The 14,578-nt window shown below is 49.0% G+C and overlaps 1 protein-coding gene across 2 annotated transcripts in view; it reads left to right on the top strand.

The window, feature by feature from the left end:
* The first annotated feature begins 2,234 nt into the window (after positions 1–2,234).
* iqsec3a (IQ motif and Sec7 domain ArfGEF 3a) overlaps positions 2,235–14,578 on the top strand; it is a 45,802-nt gene continuing 33,458 nt past the window's right edge. For both annotated transcript variants that reach the window (XM_029825616.1, XM_029825617.1), the window contains exons 1-2: positions 2,235–2,958; positions 9,324–9,404. In XM_029825616.1, the coding sequence (XP_029681476.1) occupies positions 2,387–2,958; positions 9,324–9,404 (653 nt within the window). In that variant the 5' untranslated portion in view covers positions 2,235–2,386. The remainder of the gene's footprint in view (positions 2,959–9,323; positions 9,405–14,578) is intronic.

Raw genomic sequence — 14,578 nt, 5'->3', positions numbered from 1 at the left:
TGGCGGCGCTCGACGCCCGCGCAGGTTGTCCAGAGCCATAAACGTGATTAAAAGTTCAGATTTAAAATGTAGGCAGCCTAGAACTTCATCGCAATACAAATTCGGTGAACTTGCCCGTCTGGCTCATTTGCTAATGATGCTAACGATTAGCATGCTAAGGGGTAATAAGAATCCTTGAATCCAAAAATAGCATGGCTGTCAGCTGTGAGGTTGTGGTAGTTGATGGTAGTTTTGATGTGTTTCATCAGAGTCCAACGTGACCCCCCCCCCCTTCAGATGGTGCATTTAGTGCCACTCTTACACCTTTCTCACGCACTCGGGCCGTTTCGCCGCTCTTTCATCAGCTCCAGTCTTGATTTGCAGCCGGTTTGACCTTGTCAGCTCACCCGAGTGGAGGATCCCAACAGAGGATCCCAGAGCTCCATGCACTCACGCAGCCTTCCTCACTATTGATCCCCTGATGGAGGGGGAGGGGGGTGGGTGGGCGGATGGGTATGGGTTTATGGATCCAAAACCTGGTCAGAGGTCAACAAGATGCTCCCCTGAGTCCAGCCAGCTGTGACGGTTGTAATTCTGCTCTTACGTCGATTGAAGGTTCTGATATCTGCTGATGAAGCGAATGTCTGCGTGTCCGGTCCAGGATGTGACATCAAAGGCCCGATCTGTGATTAATCAGCTTCCAGTTCTTTAAAAGGTCTTTTCGGATATATAGTTTTTGAAAAATCCACACTAATGGTTGGAAATAAAGGCTTTTTTTAAGTGGATGCAGAAAGAATGACTGAAACCTCAAGCCTGGAACCTCTTTGAAGAACCTCTTTTATTCTCAGCCTCGGAGAAATCAATAAATAATAACGACAACAGATCCTGACGCTTTATTAGTTCTGTTGTTTCCGCTGTAGCTTTTTAAAGATGAAATTAAATGAGGGTTTGCGATGCAGGGAAACTCAGAAAAAACACGCACATAAATTAACGTGCACGACATTTTTTTTTATTTTAAAGCAAGAAATTCACACCAAGTGCTCCACCTACAGGTCGCGAATCGCAACTACACCCCATGTTGCCAACTAGACAGGGAGCAGTTTGCTGTGCAAACATTCCGCGCTCTTACACCGATTTTGTATGGAGCACCACAGAAACACGTTTTCTGCAAAGCTTTTTTTGGGAAGAGAAACAATAAAAGCTTCGCATTTCAGGAAAGTTGGAAAAAGGACGATTTTGCAAAATTGCACTCCTACCGCGTTGGACAGCAAAACAATAATGGCAGACAGCACAATTTCAGCTTTTCAACAAAGCCTGAAAGCCGGGTCCTTCTGTATTGATGCTCTTTTGTGAAGGTGCAGCAAGAGGAGAGAAGATCTGTCCAAATCTGTCCGAATAACACATTTACCGGGGGAGAAGGTGGCCAGATGAGGACTCCTGCTGGTGTCTAAACCTGAGCAGTTTGGTCAAAACATGGGAAAGTGCGAGAACATAACACAATATTAGAATTTCCTCGTTTTTTCTTTACATTTCATTGCAGCCGAAATCAGTTTCCCCTTGTTTTATGGAGAGATTTGTCGCCGGAGGTCATCTGAGGTAAAAGCCTTCTCATTCGTCTCACACTCGCTGTCCCGTCCTTGTCCCCTCAGATCAGTGTAACCCGCTCACGTCTCCTCTGTGAGGCAATTGGTGTTAAAGGTGGTTTGTACCTCAGAGTTGTTCCCTAATAAGCAACAGACCAAAGTCACTGCTGCAATCGCTCCTGCAGGTCTTTGTTTTAGCGCCTGTGCAGGGATTTATGCATAAAACAGACCCCCACCTTCACACACAGGAACCCTCAAGATGATTAGAGAGTGGGGTTTAATTTGGTCTTTATTGGATCTAAAACATTCGCGCCGTGACTTATTTTCAGGCACTGGCGACTCCCCGGCCCTGTCCTGATGCGTTCAAAGACCTGCAAAGGATATTCTAGCGAAGAATTCCAAAATCCCGCAACAGCAGCCCCTCCAACATTTCACCAATCGCACCAAAACAGACAAACAACCGTGAAAAAGAAGCAGGTGCGTCAGCTCGTAGTTCTAAACAAGACAGGACGAATGTTGCTGGCTTGCAATTGAGGGCAAAACCGTCTTCATTCGGTGCACTGCGCGCTGACGTCACGGTTTCCACTACGCGTCCGTGCCAATGATGTGCACCCCCTCCCCCCCGCATCAGAGAGAGAGAGAGAGAGAGAGAGAGAGAGAGAGAGAGCGTGAGAGAGAGAGTACCCAACCCCCGCAGAGCATCGAGGCGTCAGACGGCCGCCAGAGCATCCCGGTTACGCACGGTCCCGAGGTCCCGTCGACGATTTGCAGCGCCGGAAACGAAGGCATCAGAGCCGCGCACACGGCCGCAGCGACAGCTTGAAATGGAGAGCCTGCTGGATAACCCAATGAAAGCCGTTCTCTACCTGAAGGAGCTCACCACCATCGTCCAGAACCAGCAGAGTCTGATCCAGACGCAGCGGCAGCGCATCGACGAACTCGAGCGCAAGGTGGAGGACCTGATCGGGGAGAACCGCCAGCTCCGGGAGCCCCACCACTACGTCCAGCAGCCCGCTCAACACCACCACCCGCACCAGCACCAGCACCACCAGACTCACCGCAGCGCCAGTCCCCAGGCGCCTGCCCACCTCCATCACCACCCGGGAAGCAACAAAGCTTCCGCTCATCTGGGCCAGCAGGCGCAGCAGCCGCCACCTCCGCCGCCGCCGCAGCAGCCGCCGCAGCAGCAGCCTCATCAGCACCAGACTCCGACTCCACCGTCCTCCCATCATCCCCAGCAGCTGCAGCTGGTCCCCACATCGCCCCAGTCACCCAGAGGCAGCAAAACCAGCCCGGAATCCGCGGAGGAGAGCAAGAGGAGCCCCTGCTGCAAGTCCCTGGTTCCGCAGACTCCCACCACGCTCTGCCGCTCTGTGGGATTGGCCAGAAAAGCCGAGTGAGTATCTTTACTGCCGATTTCAGCCCCCACATTTCCCCCAAATCCCATTTTTAATCATTCATTTAAACCCACAACATCAGCGTTTGCTTGTCTCTGAGGGCCACACGGTGCATCCAGTGACCCCAATAGGAGCATTTTTGCTGTGTGCTCTGGCAAATCCCCCACGTCTAAATATAGCCAGCGTGTTTGACCAGAAAACAATGTGACATTTTCCAGGGTGGAGTTCAGAGACGGTACAGTCGGAAAGGCAACACAACAGCTCACAACTGTTGGAGAATTGTGGTCCTTCTCCTGAATTTCCAGCCCCGCCTGTGTTGCCGTGTCAGCAGCTCAGCTCTCCTGCTGAACCAGACCCGAGGTTTACGGATATCGATGTTTGAAATACATATTTTAGATTTTTAGTGGGATATTGGCACGTTCAGAAGCCCCCGGCCCCCTCTCATAAGCTCCTCAGTGGTTATCTGCCCCCCCCCCCTCCCCACCTTAAGTATAGCTACTCACACATTTCGGCCCGAAAAGCATCAGAAATATTGGACTTCCCCTCAAACGCTTTCATCTTGACAGGATGAAATCAAAGGATTTAGCATGAAAGTGAGCTCCCTCCGCCTGCTAGCACATCACCGCTGCTTTGTCCTTCAGAGATCTTTAAGAAGTTGCGCTCCTCTCGCAGGACCCTCGGCTGCACGCCGAGCCTTTACGGACCGGGGGGGGGGGGACACCAACGCTTTGGTTCCGACCTTCTTTGATTCCCACTTAGGGAAAAGATACAAATCTACGCTGTGAACAAGCTGTTTACGGTCAAACCGCCCCAAATGTGCTCCTGGCCGTCAAGGTCACATGAGCTGCGGCCAAACGGCACAACCCAGCTCCATCTGCTCCCCTCAGCCGCGCTCGCCTCGTCTCTTTTAATCCAGATTGATACATCAGGCCATTAAGGTATAATTCCTAAAGAGTTCATGCATAAAACCATAAACAGAGCTTGTTGGAGAGGCTTTTCTTTGCTGCTGTTTAAAACAAATAGTCCCATAATACAAATAGTTTGTTTAGCATGTAGATGGAACTGAGTTAGCACGCGCTAGGACATGTTAGCGGTTAGTCGTGGACAGGTAACTAATAAGACAGAAGACGGTGATGTGAGGGGAAAATCTTCCCAAATCACCCACAGCATCCAGGCCAGACTGCTGAAGAAAAAAGAGAAAACGCAGCAAAATCTGGGAGCTCTGGGATTACAGATTATGGAAGGAAGGAGGGAGATGTGGCGTTGCTCCGGACCAATCAGCAGCCTGCAGCGCGTCTTATTGCAGAGGAGAGAGAAGTGTGGACGGGTGATCTCTTCTGAAAAAGAATGACGGGTCCTGTGTGCGGGCTGGTGCTGTTATTGTCTTCCATTGATCCCGGGCAGATTATAGCTCTGGGGGGCTGCAAACTTAATAACAAGACGGTCCAATATGACCTTTAAACTACAATATCTGGCGGCTGTTTTGAGGCGAATATGCTTTTTTATGAGACCTGCTCAACAGGAATGCTAACACTTTGACCTTAGCTTCGCTGTTAGCAGCAGCGTTAGCGCCGCGTCGTCCTTATTTATCGCGCAGAAATGAGAGGGAAATGTACAACATCCATAATTCATGCGAGGTGTCAGGAGGCTGGGGATAATTACACGCATATATTCTCATGCTAATTAGCGAAGCGAGTGAACAGTGATCATAACGGAGTTCCAAAACTTTTCTGTTGATTTGAATGCGGCAGAAAATCTCCATCCGGAGCTGCGAATGAAAGCAGAACCTCGTCGGCTCCCTGGATTCCTGGACTGCGGCGGCGGCTTAATTGGGAGAATGCAAATCGAGGCTTCAGAAAAGAGACGCGGTTAAAAAAAAAAAGTTGGATTCTGCTCTGGGAGGAACCCGCGACCCCCGTCACTCGGCGTGTTCTTAGAGGCGTGTGATGATGCTAACGGGGAGCCGTCAGCAATCTCGCCGACGCTTCTGGATTCAACTTTCTGCCGCCTGAACCTCCCGCTTCTCTTCACAGTCACGATTTTTCAGCTGCACCTCCGCTGACTCCTTCCCCCCTCCTTGACTCTTCCTCTCTCCTCCTTTCATCTCAACCTAATTTAGATCCGCTTTTCCCGCCTCCTCCTTGCTAGCTTGTTAGCCTTCCCTGTAATCAGCGGCGTGTTTTTTAGGTGCCACCTCTGCAGCCCGGATTGGTATTCACCTCCAGCCACCGGCCACCTGGCCCTCCACCACTTAACCCACCTCCAGACGTTGAACGGACTGGTTCTTAGTGCTCATGGGACGTCGAGTGTGCGCGGAATAGAGAGTGAAAAGGCTCCACCGTGTGCCGACATCATTAGCAGATCATCTACGATAGCACGCGGCGTTAAAAGGCATGCCATGTATTGGTAGTTCTTGCGTTAAATTATTTTACTTCTTTCCATTCGCGGTCCCTTCAGGTATAAATGTAGCATCACTAGCTAAGCTAATTACCTAATCAGGGAACAGTCATCAATTAATGTAACTGTGTTCCCATGAATCCGAAAGGGTGACGATAATGATGGATACATGACGGAGATAAACACAGGTTTACTTTATTTCCGATGAGAAGAAGCTAACTTGATCCCTACTTCCTACTAGCAGCGTGGTTGATGCTAATTGAAGGCAGCATCTGTAGAAACGTATCCAACTGTTACCTGGAGCGTACACACTCATGTATATATAAATATAGAGTAACCCTGCTGTGGGGCGGCTCCATGCTGCCGTCTCTCTCTGTTCTGACGCGCTCGTCGCTATGCTAACATCGCTGTCCTTCATCTCCCGGCACAATGTCCTCATAATGAAGTGTCTCGACTGCTAATTGGGGTCCTCTTTCACCTCCACCTCACTGTGAGCTTTGCTTCAGTTTTAAAAAGCTTTATTTAAATTTAGTGCTACACTATTCCCTACATCTCCTCCTTCTCTGACCCCTGGTATCGACCTTGGCGTCCTCCGCCCTAAGTTTTATTAAACCCTGATAAACTGTCCGTCTGTCTGCAGTTAATTAGGCCATTGTGCCCTCTTCTTTCTTCTCTCTGTCTCATCTCTTTGATTCCTGCCAACTTTATTTAAAGATTGGAAGGGTCTTCTCCCTCCCCTCCCCTCCCCTCCCCCGCGGGTCTGAATGGGAATCACGTCTGCTCGGTTATGACGAGGCTGGCTTGGCTCGGCTGCTCCTGGAATCCAAATCATGAATATCGCATTTTCTGCGTAGTGCTTTTAAATTGCTTCATTTCTCAGGAGGATGTAGCTGCCGGGTGGTTACCGACTCCCGGCTACAATATTCGCTGTTTTCGTGCCCAAGTTGCGTAGAGACGGCAAAGTGTATTGTCACTGTTCCTCCCCCTAGAACGACGTCTCCCCCTAGAACGTTAGCGAAACCCCCTTCTTCCACCATTAGCCTCTTTCCAGTCTCTCTAAAATAAATGACTAGCCGTCTTCTAGCGCGTGGGCTAATTCCCCACCTTGCCATAACAAAGACAAGTCGTCCTCCCTCTCATCACACTCGACTCTTGACGGCACGATGGGAGGTCGCTTATCGATCCGTATCAGTGACACGCCTCCGATTTCCTGAATGTAATTTAGCCGCTGAGCAGTTAGCGGCGCGCGTCACATTTTGTTTGTCTACATAAGGTCGGAATTAGGAAGTGTGAATGTGTGGCGTCGGTTTGATTGAAGATCCTCTGCGATTACAGCTGGCAGCGTGTCCTAGCATTTCATTCGCAGATAAATTGAAAAAAAAAGTATTTCTCGAGCTACTCGTCAAACCTAATGTTCAACAGGAAGCACAGGTTGCCGGTGAGAGAAAATGGCAGCCGTGAGTGGATGTGATGATTGTAACACCTTAGCATACGCATCACACTCCACATTCAGTGCTACGCTAACAAAAAAAAAGTTCTATTAGCTGCCAGCGTAATTAAATCGCTGTTGACTATCGATTTGCACACGCAGTTTGGCAAAACAAAGCATTTTGCAACGCTCACCGGTCAGCAAGCTAACACAATGTTGCCCTGTGTGTGTTGGTGTGTGTGTGTGTGTGTGTGTGTCCACCCATCTGTCACAGAGATTTCACCTCCAGAGAGCTTAGCATTGCAAATCCCTCAACAGACAACCCTAATTGTTTTGCACTATGGATACTGTGTGTGTGTGTGTGTGTGTGTGTGTGTGTGTGTGTGTGTGTGTGTGTGTGTGTGTGTGTGTGGAGCATCAGCCAAATTCAGTGATCGCGTTTCATAGTGATTTCGACTCAGCTAAATTAACGATTTTGTCCACTCTTGTGAAGCTACAGGTTGGATCTACCGAAGAGTTTAAAGGGAAAATTCGCTCGTCTCATCGTGTTAGAGGTCGGTGACGCTTCCAAAAATACAGATATCAAACCAAAGCTTTGGCCCAATCGGTGAGCCCGGTCCTTCCTAACCGTTGAGTCAGGGCTGAGATAACCTCCTACGGTGCCTCATGCACGCGCTGATACGCGCTCGCCCGCAGGAATGTCAGGTGTGGTTAGCGTTACATCCCAGAGTAGCGTTCACTCATCCACCTCCAGCTGGGGTGCGTTCAAGAGCTGCAAATAAAGATTTTAAAATTAATAGCGAACCTGCCCTTTAGAAACGGGCAGCGGCTGAGCAGATTATTCGCTTTTGATAATTAAATAGCCAATTATGAGAATTTAAAGCCAGGAGATGATGGCGCTCCCCTGCGTTGCGGTTATGTCACCGCTGGCCTGGCTGTAAACCCCGCCCCCCCCCCCCCCGCTGCCGGGATTACATCAAGGGGTGTGTTGGTGCCAAGGGGGAGGAGCCTGTAACTACAGCAACCATCCCATTGGTGAGTCAGAGGTCAGGGCGAGGACCTTCGCGTCTGACTCGCGTCTCCTGTGAGGGAAACTCAAATGTCAAACGTGTCCGAGCGACGACGGAAGACGAAGAGCGTGAGAAGGCGAGAGCGGCGTCGCTCTGATGGTTTCCAAGCCACTGCCAAATCTTCAGCAGATGGCCCCGCAGCAGCGCGGCGTAGCGAGCCGCTCGCCACGATCTGCTAATGTGGCCCGATGGCCCAGGCGCCAGCTGGAGATCGGCGGAGAACAGTTGGCAGAACTTCTGTTTTCACGGAACCATGAGCGTCTTTTATTTTTCCGGCCCTGTTATTAATGTCGATTGGCATTAATCCGTCCCTGACGACGCCACGGCGACGCCAACGCTAATGAGCGATATTGAGAAAAGCTAACAACCGGGCAGGACGCAAAGAAAACAAAGGTGCTCCAAGGTCAGATGCACTACCAGGTCTGACCTCTGGGGGCAGCAGCTAATGCTGCACTCTGACTTTATTCAATGTGCAAACAGGTTCATTTAATCCCGATTATCAAAGGAAACGGTGCGTGAAAACTAAGCCGTCATTTATTCCGGCTCTGGTCCCACCCGCTGCCTTCTCACTCTCATCCCATCTTCCAAATTGTGTCGCCCGAGTAGGCGCGGATCTATTTTTTTCCCCGCCTTGAGCCGCAGTGAATCAGCCGGAGCGCCGCTGACACAATAACGCACCAGCAAACACATTACGCACGAGAAGTTTCCACCAAACACAAAGAAATCCCTCCGTGCCGGATTATACTCTTCCCCAAACAGACCCGGAGTGAGGAAGAGCTTATAGGCTTTTATTTCCTTTTTTTCGAGGTGAATTTCAGAGCGCGAGTGGAGTCGGTGGCGTGGAAGGTCTGATAGGAGGTCGTGAGGGGTCAGATTAATCTCCAGCAGCCCCTCCCACACCGGGAGTTAGGAGCATGTTCACGGTGGGGAATGATTTAGGGAATATTTTCCCATATTTTCAAGGTTTTTATGGAGTTTGGATGTTTTGCCAAGTGTGTGTGTGTGTGTGTGTGTGATGCTCTTGAGCAACTCCTTGTTGTCTTCACTGGCGACGTCACGTATTGAAAGCATCTCCTCCTTTTATCTGATAATAGCGTATCTGGGGGGGAGGGGGCAGAGGAAAGAGGACACATGAAGATGGATGGACCCTGGGAGTCGTTGGATGGGATGGCGGCAGAGAAGCTCCGGCACTCAAGCCTGTTTCTTTTTTTTCTATTTTGATTAAAATTGAATGCAGCCGCTCTCTCTTTGCCATATTCCCGAATCAGCTTTAATAATGTCCTGAAGTTGCTCCGGGCCTTTATTTTTAGAGTTGCTGGATCCATAAAAGCCCCGTTGCGTAACCAACTCATGCATGAAATTGTGACGACTTCTTCTTCTTTTGTTCAATAATCCGCATAACTGAAGATGGCTTGAATTTAAAAAAAACCCCACATATAAACGTTTAAACTGGTTGATTGTGTTCCAGGAACCAGACTGTGCTTCACCAGTTCTGCTGCCCCGCCCCGGAGGCCCCTGAGGTGGAGACCTCCACCGCCTGCCTCCCCAGGTAAGAAGACCTCGTCTCATTTTAAAAAAAGACGTCATCACAAATATTAGCTTTGAGCTGCGTCTTCTTGTGAATTCCAGTCGCAGCCTCTCACCGTGCATCCTGTTAGCGTTAGCATTGCTGCTGCAGTGGCTAATTTAAACACAACTACCCCAGGAGTGTCGTCCAGGGTGAAGTGGTTACAAAAGTTCCTTCCGGAGAAAACAGTGAAAGCATGAAGAGGTTGTGAGAGCTTGAGTTTGGGCTCTAAAACAGCATTTTTCTGACTATGGATCAACTTAAGGGTAATATCTGAGTTTAACAAGAGCTAAAAGCAGCTAAATTATTTGCTTTTTTGAGTTAAGGAAGTAGTTTGTTGTGTTTGCAGGACAGATTTTGGGGGGATTTTCTGAAGCTCAGGGGGGGGGGGGGGGGGTGGGAGAGCAGATAAGCTAGCTCGCACCAGCGGCGTAAAGATAAGATAAAGGTTTAAACAGAGCCAAGGTCGGGGAAACGGGAGAAAATAACGACAGAAGTATCAAACCCAAGGCTCTCACACCTCCCACCCTGTTTCATTTGAACAGCAGTGACTTCCACGAACTTAAAGCCGCTGGAGAATCTGAGACTTTGGGGGCAAAAATCGATGAAGTCCAGCCGATTGCTTCTGAGCCGTGGCGTTAGCGTTAATGGCTAAAGGTCCAAACGCGGTGAGCGGCGGGTCTTTGGCTCATCAGCCGCTCATCAAATCTGAAGCAACCACTTCACAGGAGGACTCTCTGGGGCCACGCCGAGAGCAGCTTGTGGTTTTGCCCCCCCCCCCTTTTCTTGTCACGTCCTCTCCTCCTGGACAGCTGTATATTCTGTTGTTGTTTTCTGTACCGCTGCATCGATGTCAGTGATTTGTTGACCATTTACTCACGTGGCGTCACCACACGGCATAACTCCACATCGCGCCCACACCTCATTGCATCCGCCATCAAGCTCATCCGGTCACCTCATCCGGGCTTGTCTGTCCACTGTGCTCACGTTCAGTTTTGAGTAAGTATGAAAACAGCCGAGTGTATTTATGCAATGTAAAAAAAGAGAGGAAAAAAAACCTCCCATAATGCATTGGTGTGTGTAGCGTAGGGTCTCTTCCATGCTGGAAAGTGGCGAGCCTCCTTGTTGACACATGTAATGCATCTGTGTTCATGTGAAAAAAACAAAAGTTATCATGTTTGCATGCTTTGGCTTGGCAGTGATCAGAACACAGCTCCCCGTCTTTGTGTCTATGCGTGCGTGCGTGTGTGTGTGTGTGTGTGCGTCGGTGTGTCGTTGCGGCACACACGGCCTGATTTTCGATATTTTACAGGTTTCAGGAACACCACAACATTACACACATCACCAGATGAGCAGGGAAACCCAAAATAATCCGCTGATGACTGAGTTCTCGCTAACACGTGGGCTGATTTCTGGGCGATCGAAGCTGTTCAGCATCGATTAACAATATTAATATTCACAACTTTATTGCCTCCAATGACATCACTTTTTCGCCTGAATACAAATCTGAATGAATAAAAATGCACAAATGTGACACTGAATGCTCAAAAAATTCAGCATATATAGGAAAATGTGCAGCTACTACATTTCCCACAATGCCTTTGCAATTCATGAGGCAATAGAAGGCTGCGATCTTATGCCCCAAAGGCAATTTATGAACATCCCTACAACAATAAAAGGTAGTTGTTTTAGTTGCAGCAGGTAGGCAAAACAACTCAAACGTGACGAGACGCTGCTGTGCATCGTGATTCTATGACTTGATTAACCTTAAACAGAGCGAATGCTTGCTGCTTTTACTGGTCTGCATCCACTCTAGAATTGAATAAAGCCACATTGTCCATCTGACAAAGCCCAATCCCCCGGCACGTGTCCTGTTGCAGGGGATAATCTCCGCGTCCATGTCAGGCAGGTCGGCTCTGAAAAGGCCAACAGCGTGAGCTCCGGTGAGAACTTATTGGCAAATTGAAGCTGTCGCTGCTCTCCCCATATAACGATGTGGCGCACGAGGAATCATTAAGGTGAAAAAGAAGAGCGGATTTTACCCTCACACGTCCAGATGAAGGTGCAGGAGCCCGCCGGGGGATCACTTTCGTGACCACAGTAATTGTTCGCGGAGGATGCCGCGACTATACGGCGGCTGGTATTAGCTTTTTAGCCCGTGTGCCTAAAAAAATTGCTTTTGTTACTTTGTTGGTGGCTTTACAGAACCACAGAGGAGCTTAGAGGTTTAGCTTTGTGCACTGCAGCAAAGCTGAGAATGGCTGCGGTCGACATACACCAAATAAACAGACAGAAACTTTATTAGGATGTTCTAGCAGGGACACAACAAAAGTATAATAATGGCAAGGAAGCTGCACAGAGCTACAGCTAGCCATATGTGAACGGATGGTTAACGAGCGTGCCTTTCTGCCAGCAGCTGCCTTCGTAACTGCCCTCACAATAAAGCCATGATTCATTTCCTACGCTCGGTTAGCATCGCCAATAAAATTGACGAAGCCGCTGGTACGGCATCTGGTTCAGTTTCACCCAGTTTGAGCCGTAACTTGTGCTCCAGGCCTCTCTTCCTGATGCTCAGGTCTCAAAAGTCTGTCTAACCTAGACGCTCTGTTTCTTTGCTTTTCCTTCGCAAGATTGGACAAAGAAACGAGCAGAAACTTTGAAGCGGTTGAAGAGAGGAAAGCTACTTGTGTCATTAGCTCAATGATTAATCAAGATAACGTTTTTCCATTCGCCTCATCGCCCTGCAGCAGCAGATCGCTGACTGGCTCCCTCTAGAGGCAGGGAGGGAGGTAGCGCAAGCTGATTCCAGCTGGTTTCAGTCCCAGTGATGATGCTGGTGGGGCAGCAAACAGTCACTTTGGAAATAAATATAAAGTGACCAACAAGCCGTCAGCAGACGACGGCACAGACTTTTGGCTCCCGTGATCCACACGCCTGTCTGTGACTCAACCAAACATCTAAAAAAAAAAGGGGGAAAAATTAGCACTTAAATGAGCGATGCTAAGCCAATTAGCTCCCACAATCTGCCGTCCTGACTTCCCCCGTCAGGAAGCAAGAGCTGTTATTAAATTGTTGAAAATTAGAGGAGATTCTGTAATTAAAGTTTATCTTTTAGGAGGAGCGGGTCCAGAGCGCCGTACACGTGGGTCACCGCCTGAGCAGATTCACCAGAGGCGTCGTTTTTAAATCTGCACCTCCAAAACGTCCTTGAACGGGAAGAAAAGGCGCCGCGAGCGAGGCAGACGCCCTCCCTCCCTCTGGAAAGACGAACTCACCTATGACCTTGGCACATGTCGCAGCTGCGCGGCCTCGCCGAAGCGCCTCCGTTTTCTGTAATTAATCAGAGAAATAATAATAAACCGTGCTAATTAGCTGAGTCATGCCGTCGGCGGATGGGGTAGGGTGACGAGGGATGATTAAGGGCACAGCTGGAGACACGCGGGGGGAGCAAATGAGACAAACGCCGGCTTCTTGGAAGAGCTGTGGGGACGGCGAAGCGTTGGGAATACATAGATGTTGGAGGACATTCATGGCAATGTTGATTTGTGTCTTTCTTTGGCGTCCCACAACAATGACAGCCCAAATTTCTGATAATCACGGCATGTCACAAGTAAATTTGACTGTACTTTTCCAATCTTTTGCGTCTGAGCCAATCAGAGGAGCCTCTTCGCCGGGGGGGGGGCTCTCCATTCAACTATTGGTTTTTGTTCTCCATCTTTAAGTTTGTCCTCAGGGACACGAGTTGCCTAAACTCTCTCTGGAAATTGAAATCTGCATCCAGCAGCCTCGTCAATGAATGAAAGGAGCTTTCAAAGTGAGCGCCCGGAGTCGTTCCTAATTAGGCTGATGTGCCGACTAATTTGCTCTTGCCTCACGGGCTGCTGTGCGCAGGAACAGTCGGACAAATCTGCTCAGCCGCATCGTTATTTAGCTGTTCGCTTTTGTTCGACTTGGCGGACGTGCCGCACATGCGAAAAGCTGCGGCGCCTCGGCAGCGGCGCCAAAAGTTCACCTGTGCGGGGGCCCCCCTCCTCCCTTTCCTCCATCCTGCGGCTTATCTCGCCGTTGTAAAGCAAGAGGAGGTTATTACAGGGGAGATTTAATAAAAGCGCAACATTTCGATGACTTTGCCGCAGTGTCTGCTGCGCGTACACCTCCGCCGTGTATCAGCGCTCCGCCGTGCCGCATATGTCAGGGCCCTACTTTGATCGCTTAAATCCTTTTAAAGGCAGCACTTCCCTTGATCCCAAAGGGTTTAGAGTTTCTGCTAGGGGCACTACGGGCTGCCAGGGCACCTTATTGCCTCGTGTCCAAAGAAAAGCCACTCTTAAGAGTCATATTAGGGGTCAGTTTACTTCATTTCCTCACTGTTTGGTCAGCCTAGACGGGACTTTGTTGGAATTTGTTTGCTTTAGGTAACTGGAGGGGGCACTTTACCCCATTACTGGACTTAAAGAACACCCCGTTATATGTTGGAAAGGACTCCTTTTGTCACACTTTATCCAATGGAAACCAACCAGAGAAGATTTATCAGCATTTGGGGGCACTTTATTACAGTTCACCCTTGTGGAACAGTGACACCTGTAGATGCTTCGTACTCTTTAAATGAATCCCGAAGGGCACTTTATCATATTTTGTTAATGGGAAAGGTAGTTGAACTAAAGGACATTATTATCATTACTATTGCAACTATTATTTACTTTTAACCTCCAGAGCTTTTATCACATCTTGTCCACTGGATAAACATCTGAAGGCAGTTCCTCATATTTTAAAATGGTGCCTCGTGGGGGCACTACATTCCATACATTCCAAACTGGGTATCAAATTATTGTATAAGGCCAAGAAGGGATTTGTTTTATGTGCCACAGATGTACCCATAAGGGCGCTTTTTCAAATTTGAACGCAATTCAGCACTCGGCTGCTGTATCAAATGACAGATCTGAAATGAAAACGGGAAATTCTCCCTGAGGTTTGAAACCAGCCTGAAGGAAATAACCGAACCATAGACGCAACATGGTGATTTTCATATAGAAACTGCAGATTTACACCCGCACTTCCTAACACCTGCTATTTTGCGTGACTATTTGTGAGTTGCCATCGTATTTTATCCTTTAATGCTGATGTTAAACAATGGTTTAAGTCTCCCAGGGGCACAG

The sequence above is a fragment of the Takifugu rubripes genome, chromosome 18, assembly GCF_901000725.2.
Source record: "Takifugu rubripes chromosome 18, fTakRub1.2, whole genome shotgun sequence".
NCBI classification, from domain to species: domain Eukaryota; kingdom Metazoa; phylum Chordata; class Actinopteri; order Tetraodontiformes; family Tetraodontidae; genus Takifugu; species Takifugu rubripes.
This window is presented reverse-complemented; position numbering and strand designations above follow the sequence as displayed.